Below are 20,086 nucleotides of genomic sequence, written 5' to 3' on the forward strand. Positions count from 1 at the left end.
ATAACTGTTACGTCACTGTGGTAAATGCATAAACAATATTGCTGGAAATGGAGGGGACTGCTAAAAAGCAGAGCTTGTAGAATGCAGTCCCCTCGTAGAGAAAAAAATATAATTGCAAACAACAACAACAATAACAACAAATTTTCCTAAGCGGTAGCAAAAAAAAAAGAAAAGAAAAAAGAAAAAAAAAAGAAAAAAAAAGGAAAAAAAATCTTCGATAAAGTTCTCAAAAGGAGCATCATCAAACTTAGACATTTACAGTTTTACTATGCACACGACATAAGCACAAACAAAACAACACACACACACACACACTCACACTCACACACCTTGTAAGCGGGAGAGAGAGTTTTTACATAAACAATGCTGAATTCAACCTGATATATATTTCACTTGCAGCGAATTTTTGCGTATAACTGTTGGTATGTTCACACACAAACACACACCGAGTGCAGTGGCGGATCCAGCATGTCGAGGGGGAGCGCGCAGGGCGCGCCCCTTTATCTTTTGTTAAAGCAAAAGAAATAAAAAGAAAAATGGGGGGGGGGCGTGCGCCCTCTTTTATTTTGTAAAGGTGTCCCCTTTTACGGAATTCTTGGATTCGCGCCCTTGGAGTGTATAACACATTTACACGATGTTGGAAGAGGAAGGATGCAGTGGACGTATTTGCTTCAAGTTGGTTCATTCAACTATATTATGAATTCAGTCGATCTGTTTTAGGTAGATACAGACCTTCATCATTGCAGGGGTGCACAAAATGATGCATAACTAACTAGTAACTCACTGGTAAAAATTTAACCGAGATAACGATGAATGATATTATGTTATGAGTGTAATTTCATTCATGGTATGAATATCATCATACACATATCATTTTTATACAACAGTTTTCCATAATTCCATAATGATTTCTTACAAGGTGTTTATATCGACATGGATAGACAGGGAAACCCATGTGACGAAAGTCTAAATCGAAATAGCATTAATAAAAAAAAAATATGACTTTTATAGTCCTTTTTTTTTCTGGGCAAAATCCTACACTCTTGTCACTCATTTTTCGTTTAAGGCGAATTGAAGAATGTGAGGATCACTCAAACATTTTCAAGAAACAGTAATTGGACATTGAATCAAACAAACGAAACAGTAAATGTTTTACCAAAGTCATACCTTGATTAAAGAAAGTTGCAAAGTTTGTCATAGTTCACATGATTGTACATGTTTTCACGGAATTGTGATATTATTAGAGCAGCAAACACATTATGCAAATGGTAAAACATGGTGATGAGGTCATGTCCTTCCGTGTCTCCTATCGACCTATTAATGATCCACAAAGTTAATAATGTCTCCATAAAATATCCTCATTTTGACATGAAAGCAAAGGGAAATATCGAATCCTTGATACCAATGTTTTGCATAGAATTTCAGTTGTGTTGAGATACCTAACACTGACTGATGGAATAGTGTTAAACAATTATCGATCGCGCGTTCTTTTCGGGTTGGGGGGGGGGGGGAGGAGTATACTTGGCACATTTTGAATGCAGAGTTGACAGTTGGTGACACCTTTGCATATTTCCATGTCCCTTCTTAATGAAGCTTCCACTATTCTGTTCGTATGATTTTAGTTATGAAAGTCGAAATTGATAAGGAGTCACACCTTTACAGAGAAGGATATCACTAACAAAAAGATAGGCCTATATTATAATACAGTCATGCATGATATGATTTTAAACGTATTTATGATATTAAATAATAATTGTTATTGCCATACTTATCTAATCAGTATTTCTAGTATACTGGGCGTCTAGTAACAGCCATATAGGTACAATAAATTTATATTTGTTATGATGATAACAGTCTCATATTATAATCATCTTCGTCATATTATCATCATCATTAATAGTACTAATACATGCATTATTAATATCATTTATAATGTTGTTTCACTGCATTTTTACAGGGAAAGCAAAAATGTTCTATAAACATGCCATATAAAAGTTCATCGTTTCAAAATTACCCTGGGCTGCACTATTAAGTGTGAAGGAGGAAAGAAGGGCATAACATGTATTCCAGGAAATAATGCAATCACTTTTTTTCAAGCGACTGCTAATATGCTGGATAATTATGCACGGTATTATATATACTGACTCATGCAAAGCTGTTTTAATATTTGATATTTTGATGACTTCCTCTTTTCCATTAAATCATATTACATCATTATAAGTCTGTGTATACTTTATGCGGGCTATTAGTGTTGTCATATCCAAGGAAGGCATCAGACGGTTATTTGCGCTTGAAAACCCCGATTGTTTGTTTTCATCTTGTTTTCTCCTTTTTATACGTATACATTATCTTCATATTGCTTATCAATATTTTGATAAAAGTTATTGCTCCACATCATAACTTTATATCTTATACGGTTTTTTTTCAACGTGGATGTTCATAAGTAAAAGCTAATTTGTGCAGTTTTAAGGAGAAATAATGATAACAATATGGTCTTCTTTATCATTTTTAAAACTTTTTTTTGATATCTCAGCCATTTGAAAGCCAATTTTCATCAAATAAACGTCGAATCCTTCTTTCATATTTCATGAGAGGTTTCTCATTATCTCACTTACGAATGTTCAAAACATGAATCCCCACCTCAACCAGTACTGTACAGTCCCTTTAAGGGCACTCAAGTCTAATGGACACACTACCAGTATTTGGTTTATTTAAACTTCGCCTCTCCCCCTTTTTGCGAGGTTGGGAGTGGGGTGCACTGGGGAGGACGAATGGAAAGGTAATCTGGGGATGGAAACTGTAGAAACGTGTAGTTTTAGGCCTACTGGGAGTTTGCATTTTTCCCAAGATTTTAGAAGTGTATACAAAATACAAATTCTGACATTATTTTTTTTTAGCCTACATTATGATGATGATGATGATGATGATAATGATGATTATGATAATAATAATGATAATAATAATAACAATAATTCTTATTATAATAGTAATGATAATTATCGTTATTATTATTATTTGATAATAATAACAATAATAATAATAACAATAATGTTATTATTATTATTATTATTATTATCATTATTATTATTACCACTACTACCATTATTATTATTATCATTATTACTGTTACTATTATTATTGTTATTATTATTATAATTGCGATTTCAACTGATTCTCTCTTTACACATATAGTGAAATTCAGATATATGTAACAGCACTGAAATAATCACTTCTTTCTGTTTTTTATGGACCCAGGAGAAGAGGTTGAGTGAGTTGTTTCAGACTTCCATGACATGATGATGCACGCAGGTCAGTGGAGGTACGAGTGTATTCAGATCTGGGGCCTGTCTTATAAAGACTTGTGATAGAAATCAATCACAAGCTTTGTGTGTGCTGCAATGCAAGTTGCGATTGATTTGGGCACCTGTGATCGATTTTGAAGGCTTTATAAGACGGGGCCCAAGAGGTCTGGAAAACAGACTACTACTATAGGCACTCCTCACAGTAGTTAATTATTATAACCCTTGCAGAGAGATACGCTGTGAGGCTGTAGATTTATTTATAAGTAAAGCTAAAGATCCTGCAAAATTATTGATTGTAGGTGATTTTAATTCTCATAACCCCCTTTGGGGTAGTGATAAACTGGATAGAAATGGTAAATTGATTGAGGAATTTGTTTTACAAAATGATCTAGTCATATTAAATGACGGATCTGGCACGAGACTTGACCCCCATTCAGGAAAAATATCTTGTTTGGATCTGTCTCTGATTTCATCTCAGTTAGCAAGTAAGTGCACTTGGAATGTTAAGCCAGACAAACTAGGCAGCGATCATTTTCCTGTTTGTATTGAGTTGTGTGTGGGAGGAAAGTCTCTCCTCCGAGAAATGAGTAATGAAAGCAATGGTTGGAATCTAAAAAATATGGATTGGCAAAAATTTGCTCAATTGTGTGAGAATGTTATGAATATAGATAATATTAACGTGGATACTAAAATGTTTTATGAGATGTTTATGTCACACATTACAGAGGTACTTGAAGATACAGTTGGAGTTAAAAGAAGAAAAAATAGACACCAAAAGTCACAGCCTTGGTGGACAAAAGAATGTTCTTTGAAAATTAAAGAAAGGAATAGATTGAAAAATAGACTCTCTAGGTGTTGGTCTGAGGAAAATTTGTACAGGTACAAAAAGAAGAAAGCAGAAACGCAGCGAACGATACGGCAGGCAAGAACCAGATTTTGGCAAGCATTTTGTGCAAGTCTGAATCGATCCACGTCTGTTTCGGCGTTGTGGAAATTCATTAAGAGTATGAATGGTATTCCTCGGAATAAAACCCATAGCATGTCTGTGTTATATGTAGGTGAACGTATTATTGTTGATGATAAAGACAAAGCAAATGAATTTGTAAGATATTTGAAGCATACAGGGAAAGGGAATACAGAAAGTAAAATTTATAAAGAGATAGAGGAAGAATTTGATGTGATCCAGGTTCAGGAGAAGGAAGGCTTGCAAGTGGCCTTAAACGAGCCTTTTGTGATGAGTGAATTGGAAAGAGTTCTGCAAGATAAAAAGGCTTCAGCACCGGGAGAAGATAAGATAGGATATGAAGTGTATAAACACTTACCAGAGTCAAAAAAGGAGATATTACTGAAATTGTACAACCAAATATGGGATACTGGAGATATTCCAGAAGCATGCAAACACTCGATTTTGATTCCTCTCCTCGAGCAGGGTAAGGACCCACACCATTTGTGCTCTTACCGCCCAATAGCGTTGACATCATGTTTCATGAAAATAATGGAAACGCTGGTGAAAAACAGATTGCAATATTTTATAGAAAAACACGATCTGCTCGCAAATTTTCAACATGGCTTTAGAAAAGGCCGTTGCACTCTTGATAATATCGTACATTTGGAAAATGAAATAATGAAGAATTTAGAAACTGGTGTGAAGTCTCTAGCAGTGTTCATTGACCTGGAGAAGGCGTATGATACGCTCTGGACAAAAGGACTCATAGTAAAACTCAGTCATTTGGGTTTAGGAGGAAATATTTTACAGTTTATAAAGAACTTTCTATTATATCGCACTTGCCAGGTCAAAATAGGAAACGAGAAATGTGATATTTTTCATATGGAAAACGGTCTCCCGCAGGGCAGTATTTTGAGCCCTATATTGTTTAATCTAATGATTTCTGATGTACCTGTAAGCAGAACGAATAATGTTTATAATTTGTTATATGCAGATGATTGCGTTATCTGGACATCAGGAAATGATATTAGAGAAATGACTGTTCAAATTCAAACATACTTAGACGTTTTGAATGAATGGTTCACTTCACGGGGACTGAAAATATCACCGTTGAAGACCACTTCTGTTCTTTTCTCTCGTGGAAACAAAGATGAGCGCGTTCATCTATTGTTGGAGAAAAATGAGCTGAAATTTGCTCCTCAGTATAGATATTTAGGAGTGATATTTGATAGGAGGATGACTTGGAGACCACACTTGCAAGACGTAGTTCTGCGATGTAAGAAAAGGTTGAATATACTGAAAGTTTTAGCTCATACAAATTTTTGTCAAAACATACAAGAATTGTTAGGCGTATACAGATCTTTAATACGCTCCATAATAGATTATGCTTGTGAGGCTTATGATTCTGCTACTATGAGTGTCAAGAATGTTTTAAACTCCATACAATATCAGGCTTTAACTATTTGTGCAAACGCAAAAAAAGGGACAGCCCTAAGAACCCTCCAAGTGGAATTCGGAAAAATGCCCCTAGAGTTACGTCGAGAGATGCTCTCGGCTAGACTGAAAGCACGTATTGAGAGTACTCCCAATCATCCTATGAAAGAAGGGCTTAAGAATTGTTGGCAATTTAAATTTTGTAAAAACACTGCTTCAAAAGAACCTTTCGGACAAAGGACTCTAAACTCATTTGAATTTTTAGATCCATTTCATGTTGAATTGTGTGTAAAACCTCCCAACGTGCCTTTCTGGATGTGGAAGCCTCCGTGTGTATCGACACAATTAAAAGAGTGTGTGTCAAAGACTGACAACACAGCCTTCCAAAAACAGGCCTCCTTAGAAGTGATGTATAACAAATGGCAAAACTATTTACATGTATATACAGATGGCTCCAAATCAGTTGAAGGCAAGGTAGCCTCTTCATTTTATGTGCCAGTGTATAAATGTGTTCAGAGTAAAAGAATGCAGAACCAAACATTCTGTTTATAGAGCCGAATTGGCGGCTATCACGTTAGCTTTGTATTGGATTGATCAACTACCACCACTTCAAACAGGAGTAGTTATTTTTAGTGACTCACTCAGTGCCCTTGAAGCCATTCGATCTCAAAGAGAAGAAAGTTTTGTTACAGAAATTCTAAGTTTCTGTACTAATCTATACTTTAAGGGAATATTAGTGAGTTTGGAATGGATTCCTGGACACTGTGGATTAACAGGAAATGAAGTGGCAGATAAAGCAGCAAAAAAGGCTTTACAAAATGTTTCCATACAAGTGAATAACAAGTTGAATAAATATGAATTTAATAAAAAACTGAAAAGGTGTTATATGACAAAATGGCAAATTAAATGGGAGGAGACAAACTCCCCCCTGAAATATGTTCAACGAAATGTTTCTCAGACCTATTTATGCACCTTGAATGACAGAAGAGCTGAGACAATCCTACATCGCCTTAGGATGGGGAACTTAGGTTTAAATGACAATTTGTTTCATATAAACCAACATGTGTCGGGTATGTGTGAATATTGTAACGTCCCAGAAACAGTTGATCATTTTCTTATGTTCTGCCCCAGATATATTATACCCAGAGCTATGATGTTAGTTGAAACAAAAATTCATGAGAACAGCATTCAAAGCTTACTAATTTCAACTAACCCAGTATACCAAAAAGCTCTCGTGTTATATGTTAAAAGATCACAACGATTTTTCTGATAGATAAACTTTCATACATGTTATGAGTGTACATAGTTTGCACTAACTCTGCCTCGAGGTACCCTGAAGAGGCTTTTCATGCGCACCACAGCCCAGAGATTGCTTACTTTATTAAAGAATGTATATGCGATTATTATATATATTTGTAATTTATTAATATTGCTTGTTTGTTTTGTTTGGCTCTGTATCGGACCAATTGAGGTTCCTGTGCTGGTAAGCATCGGACTCTACTGCCTGCATATCGGAGGGGCCTAGGCCGTTTTAACGGCTGAGAAGTCTGCTCGAGACAATGAGCCGGATTGGCCAGAAGATATATTTTAAGCAGGCAAATAGACGTACCGACAGCTGACCAAGGATACTCATTACAATATTCTTTTTGAAAAAAAAATGATAAAAGGAAAAGACATTTATAGATAAGTGTTTGGCGTAAATATTCTAAAGAGAATGGAAAACGCCACTAAACACAAAACAACAACAACAACAACAACGACAGACAGAGGTTGCTCTCCGAAGCCCTCGCCCTCACGCACCCGTGGCCGTCGGTCATTGTGTAGGTGAGGAGCTAGGAGCGAAACGGCGCGTACGTGGATTTGAATTGGTATGCGCTATGCGAGCGTGTAAGAAATGTACATGCCTACTACGTAAACCCAGGGCCTAGGGAGGTACTGGTGCGTGGATACGAAGAAACTATGCACCGCATCTTTGTGCTTTGACAAGTGCCTTAGCCGCTGCAATACTGTGTGACAGCTGCAATAGCATCTGTAAAAACAGAGCTATCCCGATTGTGTCAGTGTCGTAGCTTTTGCGTAGATTATTTCTCTATCATCGACGTAATTAAGATGGCTGACGACTTCATGGGCGAGAAGGATGTCGAGAAGAAATTCCAAGCCAAGTTTGCGATAGTTCGTCGGGTGTCGGCGAGCCTGGTGGAGCAGGCCGTGCGGTCTAGGGAAGATGTGAGTAAGCCGGAGCTGGCGAAAGCTCGAGAGCAGCAGAAAAAATACATCGAGAGTCTGCGATCTTGCGGCATTGACGTCCACGAATTCGACTGCGACGAGAGTCTTCCCGATTGCTGCTTCGTCGAGGATGTGGCTGTCGTTCACGATGGTATAGCTCTTATCACCGTACCCGGGCATCCGTCAAGGCAGGGAGAGGTAAGTCAGGCGGATGATTCAGGCAGGCATTATGATCAACCCAACCCCCCACACTCCATACATTACGAAGCCATAGAGTGTACGACTTTGTGTACGCTGCAGTGCTTACGCAATGCACTGACCGTAACGCCACCCCGAAGGGTAGGCGAGGCGGGCGGGGTGCTGTGCAATCGCTGGCTGGCTCACTGATCTCCACACGGTTCAGTTGATGCTCCAAGAAGAACATATCTTTAGCCAACAGGCGTAGAGTAAGTAGCGTGAACCTGAGAAAAATGAGCTCAGAAGACATTTCATTTTATTTGTGCATAATCAGATTCTCCTCGTACCATTAGCACTGTCCACATCTTCATATCATGGTTTATTCTATCAAGAAGCATCCCTACACACTCACTACACATGGCATGATATGGCATGATGTGAACTGCGATGAGGTTGAATGCTGACAGTGAGTCATGAGTATCTAGATAAGATATGGATGAAGCTATTTATAATATTAATATAACACATGCATTATGGGCTCTCACTAGTCTCACTACTTTGTAGGGTGTGGGCAGCTTAAATCATAGACAGAAAGATCCGTCTGTCCGGAGGAGTCTTTATTTTTTTAATGTTATCGCTCTCCTGTATAGGAGGGGATCCGTGAAGCCGGACGCAGTCTCTGCGGAACATATCCTCGACAACCAGATACAGTATCAATATTTTGGTCAACTTAAATCAATACCAAAATATGGTGGCACTCGGTATATCCATATATTCTATATCTCTTGTAATGATCACTGTACATATAATGTGTTTTGTTTACCACCTCTCCTACATTTTATGCCATGCAGTCACACATTATACTGCTTGTATCTGGTCATCAAAATCACCATTTTCATTTGGTGCTACCATACCAGTCTCGAAAATTCTCCAGTCTGCCAGGATGTCAATTTCTGAAGGATGATGATTATGCAGCATCGAGATTACCAGTCTCTTTCCTACCAGCACTTTAAACAATACAATCACTGAAGAGATGCAACTGAGACATTCAATTGATTTTAAAATTGCCCTTCATCGATCATGTTAATTACACACAACGATTATTCAGTGTTTTTGAGTATTACAAGGGTCATGATTAAAATCATGGGCATACATAAACTCAAGTGGTATTCGACATAGAATTGTTAGACAAGAGATAATGTTAAATGTGTTCTCCGTTAGACGCTCAGTTCACTGCATGGTTACAGATTTCTGCAACCAGCCCCAACGTGCAGCGCGCGGTCTCCGGGGCTAGGTCAAACAGAGTATGTTTAAATTATAGGATTTTTAAGACGAATAGTCTCTTTGAAAGGTATTTAGTCCAGTTGAGTAAGAGGGATAGAATTTCATTGAGCCGTTTTAGATGTAGGTCAAATCAGTTGCCAGCTAATAATAGACGATTTGTACAGTCATTTGATGAAAGGGATGTTCAATGCCCTTGTTGTGATAGGCATGAAACGGGTGATGAATTTCACTATGTTTTCGTATGCCCCTTCTTTGAAAAGGAAAGGCAGTTATATTTAAGCAATCATTATTTGGTTAAACGTCCTTGCTCATTACACATGTCCAGATTATTTTCATGCTCGCATTTAGGACAGCTTAAAAGATTAGTGTTATTTGTGAGGCTGATCATGTCATATTTTGCAAATTTGCAGAAGCCTGAACAAGTTGAGTGTACTGTAGTCAAGAAAGAAAATATTGTAACTCGTAGTGGTAGAAAAATTAAGCATCCAGTGATACTCGATCTCTAGTACATATTTTGTAGTTGTATGTCACGATTGTTTGGTCGTATGGTTCATACGATTAGTTAACCTTGCTTGCCAATTTGTATATATCACTGTATATATGTTTAGTAGGTATAGACTATTTTATATACATCATTGTAATATATCACAAACATGTATTCTTTGATATTGTTATAACCATATTTTGTATTTATGTGTTGTACTCTCATACCCCGGAATGGGGTCGGAAGAGTCGAATAAAATCTAAAAATCTAATCTTACAGACTACCAATCACATGAAACACTGTTGTTTACAATACAATGTCGGTATTCTTGAAGGAGATTATGAGGTGTTGGTTCCCACAAAAGAATTCAGGTAAAATTACTACCTCAGGGTGCTGTGATAATGCAATACTTTGCATTGTTTCATTTACCATGCTATGAATGATTGTAATAATGACAAAAAATCATGAATGTGAGACTTTCATATTGTAGCATGACAAGGTATATCACATGAAACATAAACTATGGCTCATTTCCTGCTATTTTCATCTTGAATACACTGTGTATGACACACAAATGTTGCATTAGTGTCAGCAAGATATTGAGTATATGCATACATGTGCAGAAGCATGGTCACCACATATACTCACATAAAGTAATCACAGAAACAGACCCCCCCCCCCCCACACACACACACATACACACAGACACCAATTTTAAATGCAGTTACATCGTACTGATGTTAAAGTGAGGCAAGGTTTTGGGGGTGGAAGTGGATACAAAGAACGAAGAAGACACACCAGTGCTGGCATCTATACTTTATTATGTTCGTGGTACAGTGGATAATGTCCTATGATATTTTCTACGAACTAACATGTCGATGGTTTTTTCTGCCACACCTTTTGTATGTTTTCCTCAGTAGACTACGTGTATAATTCCGCCCTAGTATATGTTTTCTACCATTGCTATATATTTTGTATGCCTTCTGCCATATTTAGACTCTCTACATGTATATATTTCTCCACTTTGGGCTGAAAGTCCTCCTCCACGACAAACAGATTCTATTCTCATGTTGGTAAGAATCACCATGGAGATAGCTCCATGGTATGGCTATCTATGGTTCAAAGACACACTGTGGCTTCCAAACCAACACTAGAACTGTCTCCCAGGGATACAAAGGAAAGTTTATTGCCACTTGGTATACCAGCAGATGGCCTACTTCCCAGTTTGTCTAACACCACTACGGCTAAAGTCATTTGGTCTGCTATCAATTTCGTCTAATGCGAGTTTGGTCCAATCCTCACTTGGTCAACGCCCAGTTTGGCTAATTATCATTTTATCTAATGACCAGATGGTCTAATTTCAATTTTGCGTCTGTGAATTTCTTTTTTCTTCCCACTGTGTCTAGTAAACTGTGGGTATAAGATGAAATGGGCATATCCCATCTGGAAGTAGACAAACTGGTAATGAGGCTAAGGGCAATTGGACTAAATGGTCATTGGCCAAACTGGTTGTAGATGAAATAGGATTAGACTATGTGGGTTGAGATTTCAAAATAGACGATCGAAGTGGGAGTAGACCCAGTGATGGATCACCCAAAGGAACAGCTGACTGAGTGACAGGATTACACTGTATCTTCAAAGGAAGTCATACCTCTTCAAATGGCTTTAACCCTGAGTTTCCTGTGTGACCTCGTTGAATTTAAAGTCTGTCAAATGGGAAGTGTACATAAAGTTGTGTTAATAGTTCTGAGAAACCTTAACTGAAATGATATAAGTTGCCACTCTCTTTCCCTGTGTCTCTTGGATATAATTACAGTCAAACCTGCCTTACTTGGCCTCCTGTCTATAGCGGCCACTGAAAAATCCCCCCAAGAGAAAAGCCCTGTTAAAGACCCTGTGTATAGCAGCCACCTGTCTAACGCGGCCAGCGGCCACAAATTTTGTTTCTTACGGTAAATTTTAACCTGTCTTTAGCGGCCACAGACCCGATGGAGCTGTATCTAAGCCGATAATTCAGCATGTTTTTCTGCTTCGTTGCCATGCCAGTCATTCATGGGCAACGTTCAGTGATCGCCACTGCTGCGTTCATCACTCATTCAGCCAATGCACTAGTTAGTGTTTAACTTTCTTCACGACTGTACACATGCTACTGTGCAAAAATTTCATTAACACCGATGTTGTTCAATGCATGAAACACATGTGTGTAGGGGAAAATGTGTGTATGATACATGCACATGTAAGTAAGTTGTACTTACAGATGTATACGACAACGATACGTAGGCAATGCACACAAAGTTGGATAGCCTGTCTAAAGCAGCCACCTGTCTATAACGGCCACTTTTTTTCGTCTCCCTTGGGTGGCTGCTATAGACAGGTTTGACTGTATAAGGAGTCATGTGTTCAGATCGCAGTGAAAGTGTATTTAGAAAGAGATTACAGTGTACATGTTACAGACTAAACTATCATTTTAGAAACTGAATACATAACTTTTTTTTAATGCATATTCCAGAGGATATGGGAGGTGTCATGTTTTCCAGTTGTCAGTCAGTCCTTTTAGACATCAATCAATCCATCTGTCCTAGATATGGATTTTCTTGTTTTCTGTTTAATCTGGACACTCCAAGTCTCACTTTCAATACAGTAAAATAATAATATTAAAAAAAAAAACACTGCACTGAAGCACAGGAAAAGTAAACACAGTGCCAGGTGGAAATGTGCCAAGAGGAAAAAACATTGGAATACTGACTGGTATGGGATAGAGTGTAGAGAATCATCCACGCGAAGTGTTTGAAGTGCTGTTATTTTAGGGAGGCTATTAGTTTCTTTGGACCTATTCTAGCAATGTTAGCAATGCACAATTGATATCTGCACCTTCACTGTCTTTTGAATGCATCGCGGATGCAGTGTGCATCATGCATGTGTGCTCTAGTTTTATAATGAAATGCTTGCCTTAATGCAAACAGGTTCTAAGAAAGTTCTGTCTGCTGAGAGAAATTTTACAAGTGATCTGACATTTTACTGCCATCATATTTCTACAAGTTACTGACTAGTATTCGAAAACCCATCTTTACATACAGCATTTATCACTTGTATTATATAATCGTGTTAATGTCTTTCAGAGAACTCATTTTACTGACTATCGAGCAAACTTTTATTGTAGTATTTACTTTGGGCTGGTTCGCTAAATGCCATGGTCGCTATGCGGTACAGACTGCGGCATATCATGCACTAGTCCAAAGTATGGAGGAATTCATGGTACCTGCAAGAAAATTTAATGCAAATATCCAACCCTGAATTTAAAGTACTCTTTGAATGTTTATGTTGTTCTAAAAAGGTAATAAAGTAGAGTTGTCATATTGCAATTGATTGACAAATTGCCCTACATCGACGTAAATAAGCACTGAATTGATCAGTGTTTTAGTAGTAGCCATGATAAAAAATCATGGGCGTACATACTCGAGCAGGATTGGAACCTACGACCTCCTTATCACCAGACAGGTGTCATCTCCACTAGACCACCGAGCTTTCCCCCTACAGCAAGTGTTGGTTCTACTCCTTATAGCATGCAAGCGGGTACTGCGTAATTATTCAAATTCATGAAAATCTTCCGTCGAGATGTTTTCATTGCAATTGATTGACAAATTGTCAAGAGTTGTCATATTCAACTGGGATAAATGATGTGTGGGCCCTGTGCTTTGTACATGTATGCCCCTATATATGATACCAGGGAGGTGATCACCTCCCTGATGATACTAGGGTCATTACCCTGTGGTATGTTTTTTATTGTCTATCCGTCTGTCCATCTGCCCTTCCCATGTCTCGTGACAGTTATAAAACAGTGGCAACAACAAAAGGCACTCAATAGAGTTTCTTGGGACAAGACCTTGGTATTCTATATATGAGGTGTAGATATGCTGGTTAGATTTCGAACTAAAAAGGAAAAGGTCACTGAACTTTTACTAAAAAAAAAATTTCAGCTGTAACTTTATCTCTGCATGTGTAGTGGTAATATAATCTGGTGTCTAGGATAGAATGTAATAAAGATCCTATGATACACTTTATCCATGTAATGATATCCCCTGCCCTCCCCTTCCAAAAAACAACAACAAACAAACCAAAAACAAAAACGCAAAACACAAAACAAACACAAAACAAAAATGTAAAAATCAAAGTAAGAGGTCATTGCACTTGTGGAAAAAATGTCATTTCCAGCAAGTACTTCAGCTTGGAATGCCCAGTAATGATATCAGTTGTAAGACATGGCATACATGTATGCAAGTAGATTGGCAATTATTGTTTACATTTAATATTAGCATTGTAAGGTCATGACCATCAAAGACCAGGTCCAGATGTCACTGTTCTTTGGCTACTGGTAAAACGTGGTTTTTTTTTTCCCCCAGCCATAACTTTAGCTAAGAAAGTCCAATGATGTTATCTGGTAAGAATAAACAAAATTAATATAATGGACTACAGTTGGTAGCTTGAAATGACAGGGGTGCAAAGTCTAACATCAGGATCCAAGGTCACCAATATTTAGCTCAAACATAATTTCCTGGCCATAAATTCCACTGAGTATAAATAAAATTATCAATCACTGGTCAGTGCTCCAGAACAATGAGCTTCATCAATGTATAATGCAAAATGAAGGGGTGTATACTTACAGCAATTCACAATGGACTGTGTACAGCAGTCAAGTTGCTCTAGTTATTACCAAGTGTGGTCAGCAGAGCATGAAGTAATGGTTATTAATGAATCATGGTCATGATGTAGAATTCATCAGAGGGGGTCACAGAGTTGTCTTCAGAACCTTGCAAAGTCTTCAAAGGACTTATAGAGAAAACTACATAAATTGTATGATTACTAATATTATTTTGGCCGAATTAGCCTTATTTTTCCATCATCTAAAGTTAAAGCATGAAAATGTTGTTTGGAGTATAAGATTTGATGCTTTTCTTTATCTCCTTTTCTTCAGACTTCGTAGATCTGGCTTCTATTATATCTCAAAATCAGTGGAAGTGATGATTTATCTATGAAGTAAATGTTTTAACTCGAGTGATAACAAATGAAAAAAAAAACTTGTTTTGCTGATCCTTTAGGCAATTATTTTTCAGTTACCAGGCACTATGTCAATATCAATTTGTGAATATTTTTGTTCTGATAATGTTATTATCATCATTATTATCACCATCATTATCATAGTGAGGGGCATTTTGAGAAACTTTACTTAAATGAAAATCAAGAATAGGCCCCAGTAAATGGAAAATGATATCTGGACCGTTGGTTGTTCATTTTGGTGACAAGTTCAAATTACCTCATTCTTGAAGCTATTTAGTTTGCATGATATGGTAAGTGCATGGTTGCATTCTGTGATTTTGGTGTTTATTAGTGTCATTTACACTACTTAGATTATTTATTGATTATGCATCATAAATTAGTGAAAGCAGCAGTTTGACACTGTATGCCATTGTCATGGATACTGATTCTGGATTCCAGTTAGAACACCTGTGATCACAATGGAGAAAGAGAACTTGAACACAAACACCTGCTTACAGTGTTTATTGTGCATCAGTAACGACTGCTGTGTAAAAACCTGTGCAGGAGTTGTTTGCATCCTGTTGCCATGATGACAATTGATGATGCACAGTATCATGGTTACAAGCTTTGTTTATTACCAATGTCACCAAGAAGCTGTTGAAGTGCTGGTATGTCATTTAATACTTTACTGGCTACTACTGTAACTTAAGTTCCAATATAAAAGGGTTAGGGAGCAAATATGTTTTGCAATTTACTGGGTAGGAGAAAATGTTCAAATTTTGTTTGAGTGATTTTCAGTCCACTCAGCGTAGTGGGATTGCCTCTGAGCTCAGAGTTCACTTTCTAGTAATATTTCAGCTGAAATTAAAGCAGAGCAGAACTTGTTCATTGTTAGTCATATTACTAATGTAATGATGTTTTGATAATTTGACAGTCAAATACCATCTGTAGGATATATTTATTCAAAAGCTGTATAAACTGTACACTTGCAAGATAATTTATTATGATGTCATTACTGATTGGTGACCACAATGACATCTCTTGGGTCAAAATGAAATGGAACTTTTGAACATTCCACCAATGATATTCAGGGCTTTGATGTATTCATCCACTGCTATGAAAAATACAAACAATTTGGACTGGATTGTGATGGATTGCAATTGATATTCTATGAGAATAAGAAATCCATTGGGATTAACAAGTTTTGGAAAAAAAAAATGTTCAGTTTTTCTTTTTGCGTGGTACAGGACAATCAGGGCCATTTGTGAGCAGAACCATTTAGCTGTGATTAATTGTTACAGGAGTTACCATTGATTGCAGAGTTGCCATTAGTTGTAAAGTTACCGTAGTTAAACAACCTGGCCTTCGATGTATACTTGACGTCGTATGGACAAAATTAGGTTTTAAAGAAATTATAGCCAGATGACTCATTCTGGTGTCAGTATGCAGATGGATCTATAGTTTTATGCAAAGAAAGCAAGCAAAACTTGGGATTGACACACATGTGTAGAGAGCCGCCAAGCCATCAAGTGGTTAGAGCCTCACCTCTGACAAACAAATATTGCTCTATTCACAGGATAAATCAGGAAGACCTCCATTAAAGAGCCATGGTGCTTGGAACAGCACTCTACTGAGGAGGGGGGGGGGGGGGGGGGAGGGGCTGCAAAATCTAGTCTATTTCATAGCCTCATCATTTTATCTTAACATGAAAACAATGATGTTGCATTTAGGAAAATTAATGAGTGTACATGTATATAATATCAACTGAATTTGTTTCTTTATTCAACATTTTATTACAGTCTATTGTAGATTCCAGAAAAGTGCTGAGGGTTTGTCCCAAAAGCTGGATGAATATCCTTAACTTTTCTCAAGAAATCAATGATATTTTTTATTCAAATTGACTAAATTCTTCCATTGAGTAGTTCGCTGCTATTTTTGGATGTTTTATTCTTCTGTCATGGCTGCTACTAGAACTCTGATCAATTCAGTGTTTAGAAATGTAGATATTTGTGATCTTATTCCATTGCTCTAATTCTGTATTGCAAATGTAACGACTACTAATTGCCTCAGAAGTCTAGTAACTTGGTAAGAGCTCATAGCCTAACCCTCCCATTCACCACATCTCAAAATACCATTGACATTGTGCACAGTCAGGTTGGTGATCTTTGCTCCAATTTCATCGAAAGTTCATTACAAGCAGTCTGATATCTGAGACAAAATGTGTCCCAGCCCTAGTTCTCATTCTTCCATTGCCCCTATTTAAATTGCAGCAAGACATGTGAAAATGAAATTCAGAGTGACTGCTTTAATAAAATCGAAGTGTGAAGACGAATGTTCCTCCATGAGTGTGTAGTGTCCTCAACAAAACAGACAAAACACATATTGACTTGTTGCATGGCATGGCTGGCAGTGTACACATATAATTCCGATATGATTTCACGTGTCTACAGAGCATTTGCTATCAAATGTCCACAACAAAGAAAACTACATTCATGTTTGCCACCAAGCCCCCAGAGGAGGGCAAAGTCCACCAGTGGAAATCAATCAAATCCCTGCATTAAAGGGATGGTATAGTATTGGTGAAGAAGAGGATTGGGCTTTTGACTTTTTGTGAGATAGCAAGAAACCACTCTCTAAAAAGTTACAGAGCATACAATTCTAAGAGGAATTCAAAGTTTATATGATGAAAATCAATTTTGGAATGGCTGAGATGTCCAAAAGCAAAGTAAAGCAAAAAAATGATCCTAATAAAAGGTAGGTCCCACCTTTAATCAGGATTGCTCTGTATCAGATATCTCAGCCATTTCAAAACCAATTTTCATCAAAGAAATGTTGAATCACTCTTGGAATTACATGCTCGTTCATACAAGAGGTTTCTCATTATCTCATCCAAAAAAAAAAAAAAATGTTAGAAACCTAAAGTTAGGTCTCAACCAGAGCTATATGATCCCTTTAAAGGTAATAATCATAGAACAGTGGGGGTTTTGATGAGAAAGCTGGCTGGAATAGCGATAGGGATTTCCCCAGGGGATCGTCAATGAATAGTACATGCCACTCAAGACATCCAGATACTTCAGCACAAGACCATCTGCTCAGAATGCTTCTTCAGATATCTATTCTATGACCGGTGTCTTTCTTTGCCAAAACACAAACAAATGAAGTAACATGATTGAATGTGCTGACCAGTAACTTACATTTCTTTAGGCCTACAGAATAATTATAACAGCCCATTGTCTTTGAATCGTACGTTGAACCAAAAACCTTGATCCCTACACAGCCTTGTTGACTTCAAAACTGTTTTTTCCGGTGAAGAGTATAGAATGTCTCTTGAATAATCAAAAAGTCATGATCACAAGTCTTCTGTCAGAACATGAGATATCAAATACCAGCATCTCTCCTCGGTATTCATTAGAGAGGTTTCCAGATGAAAACTCTCCTTTGTGTGGGTTTTAAGGTACCATCTAATTCTAGAGTGAAAAAATTCCAAACCGTGTTCAAGTTAATTTTTTATGAAAAAAAAAAGTCTGATAGAGTAAAATCAGAACAGAATAATAGAATGCTGCAACAGGTTAATGTGACAACTCATTCTTTGATATTCATTTCATGTCCCCCTCCCCCCCTCCCCCCCAAAAAAAAAAAAATTGTGAGGATTCATGTACCGATATAGGAGATTTTTTGTCCATACCTCTTCCAGTTTGCACAGTATAATTGCACAATATGTACATTGCAAATTGAACTTCAAGATTCTGCAACTTTCTTACTTCAGGAATTATTTTAATGAAACCTCTCTCATTTTGTTTATAGATCTGATTTTACTGTATTGTTTTTGTGAGCCAAGTTGAACATGCTGTGGAATTTCACTTTAATGAAGCAGGGACGAACCAGGATATATGATCCTTTCTTTTGTTTTGCCTATAGTTTTGAAAACTTTACAAGCAATTCCTGCATGCTATATGTACTTATGGTGAAAACAAAATTAATACAAGGTAAATTAAAACAAGCTTAAAAAATATACAATATGCCTTTAGAATTGATCATACATCTTCTGAAGGGTCATTTTTGATAATGAAACCTCATTCACAAAACCCCACATCTTGCAATCTAGATGTACTTGGTATATTTTGCCTGTATTAAATTGATTAAAATGATGGTGTAAAAGATGAAATATGTTGGAGAATGGAGTGCAATAGCTGCCTTGTTCTCTTTTTTTCTTCATTACACCACACATACATTAAAATTTCATTGGGACAGCCATTTGGAAGTTATGCTGTTTAATGCACACACAGTTTCACTACTTTCTGATATGGAGGATGATTTTACTAATTTACTGCTTGGTTGCATTTTTGCTTGGTGAGAGAAATATGGAGTAAGATCTGATCTTATAATCTTATTTTCAAGGTAGCAGATCTTTCGTACGGCCTTTGCATCAAGGTGAATTATGAAAAGAAAAGAGCATTTGTCCAGAAATGAGTAAATACAAGATGCTTGCTGCCATTTAGGAAGTGAGAGGCTATAATGCTCAGACTTTACAGAGACGTAGTGTCCTTCTTGTGCACTCTGAATCAGGGAGGTGAGACGGAACATCTCACCTCCCTGCCTGAACTGATAATAGGTACATTCACATTGTTTGTGTTCTGAGTGTGGTATTCAATGGGTACTACAAAATCTATTGGCTCCATTTGCATTGTCAGAATACCACATAGGTACCACTGTAATTCACTTACCGTGTACACTGCGTTACTTTTCTCATTCGTAAAATACCACGGTATTTCAGGCTCGAAAGTTTTACACCTCTCTAAGATGGGAACCGCACATGTGCATATATCCCACTGGAAGAAGACGAGGAATGTGTTGGGTCGTGTGAGAATTGCACCACTGTACGATGGGTGGTATACACTCAAATCATTAAAAGGCATGATATACACGTAGGGTCAAGAGAAAGATAATGTACATGTAGCATGAGATTCATGGGAGTGGGTACCCATTAGCAAAATAGACAGTTTGCTCAAATGAAACATGCAAATGTGTTCAAGGTGTGTTTGCAATTCGAGAGCTACTGAGGCTCCAGTGAACAATGTGGTATTTAGTCTCATGTACTGGTATGCACACAAGACTCATTTACTGATGTAACCCGTTGAAGACTAGTGCTGAGTATACTTGGAAGTGTGTGTGGGAAATGCATGGTAATATTAGCAAGAT

At 37.4% G+C, this 20,086-nt stretch overlaps 1 protein-coding gene across 1 annotated transcript in view; it reads left to right on the forward strand.

Moving 5' to 3' along the window:
* Window positions 1-7,663: 7,663 nt before the first annotated feature.
* LOC139721878 (N(G),N(G)-dimethylarginine dimethylaminohydrolase 1-like) overlaps window positions 7,664-20,086 on the forward strand; it is an 88,616-nt gene continuing 76,193 nt past the window's right edge. The window contains exon 1 of the mRNA XM_071633200.1: window positions 7,664-8,106. Coding sequence (XP_071489301.1) covers window positions 7,792-8,106 — 315 coding nt within the window. The 5' untranslated portion in view covers window positions 7,664-7,791. The remainder of the gene's footprint in view (window positions 8,107-20,086) is intronic.

Source organism: Diadema antillarum, unplaced genomic scaffold (assembly GCF_040938485.1).
Source record: "Diadema antillarum isolate AM-2024a unplaced genomic scaffold, OU_Dant_1.0 scf00000151, whole genome shotgun sequence".
NCBI lineage: Eukaryota > Metazoa > Echinodermata > Echinoidea > Diadematoida > Diadematidae > Diadema > Diadema antillarum.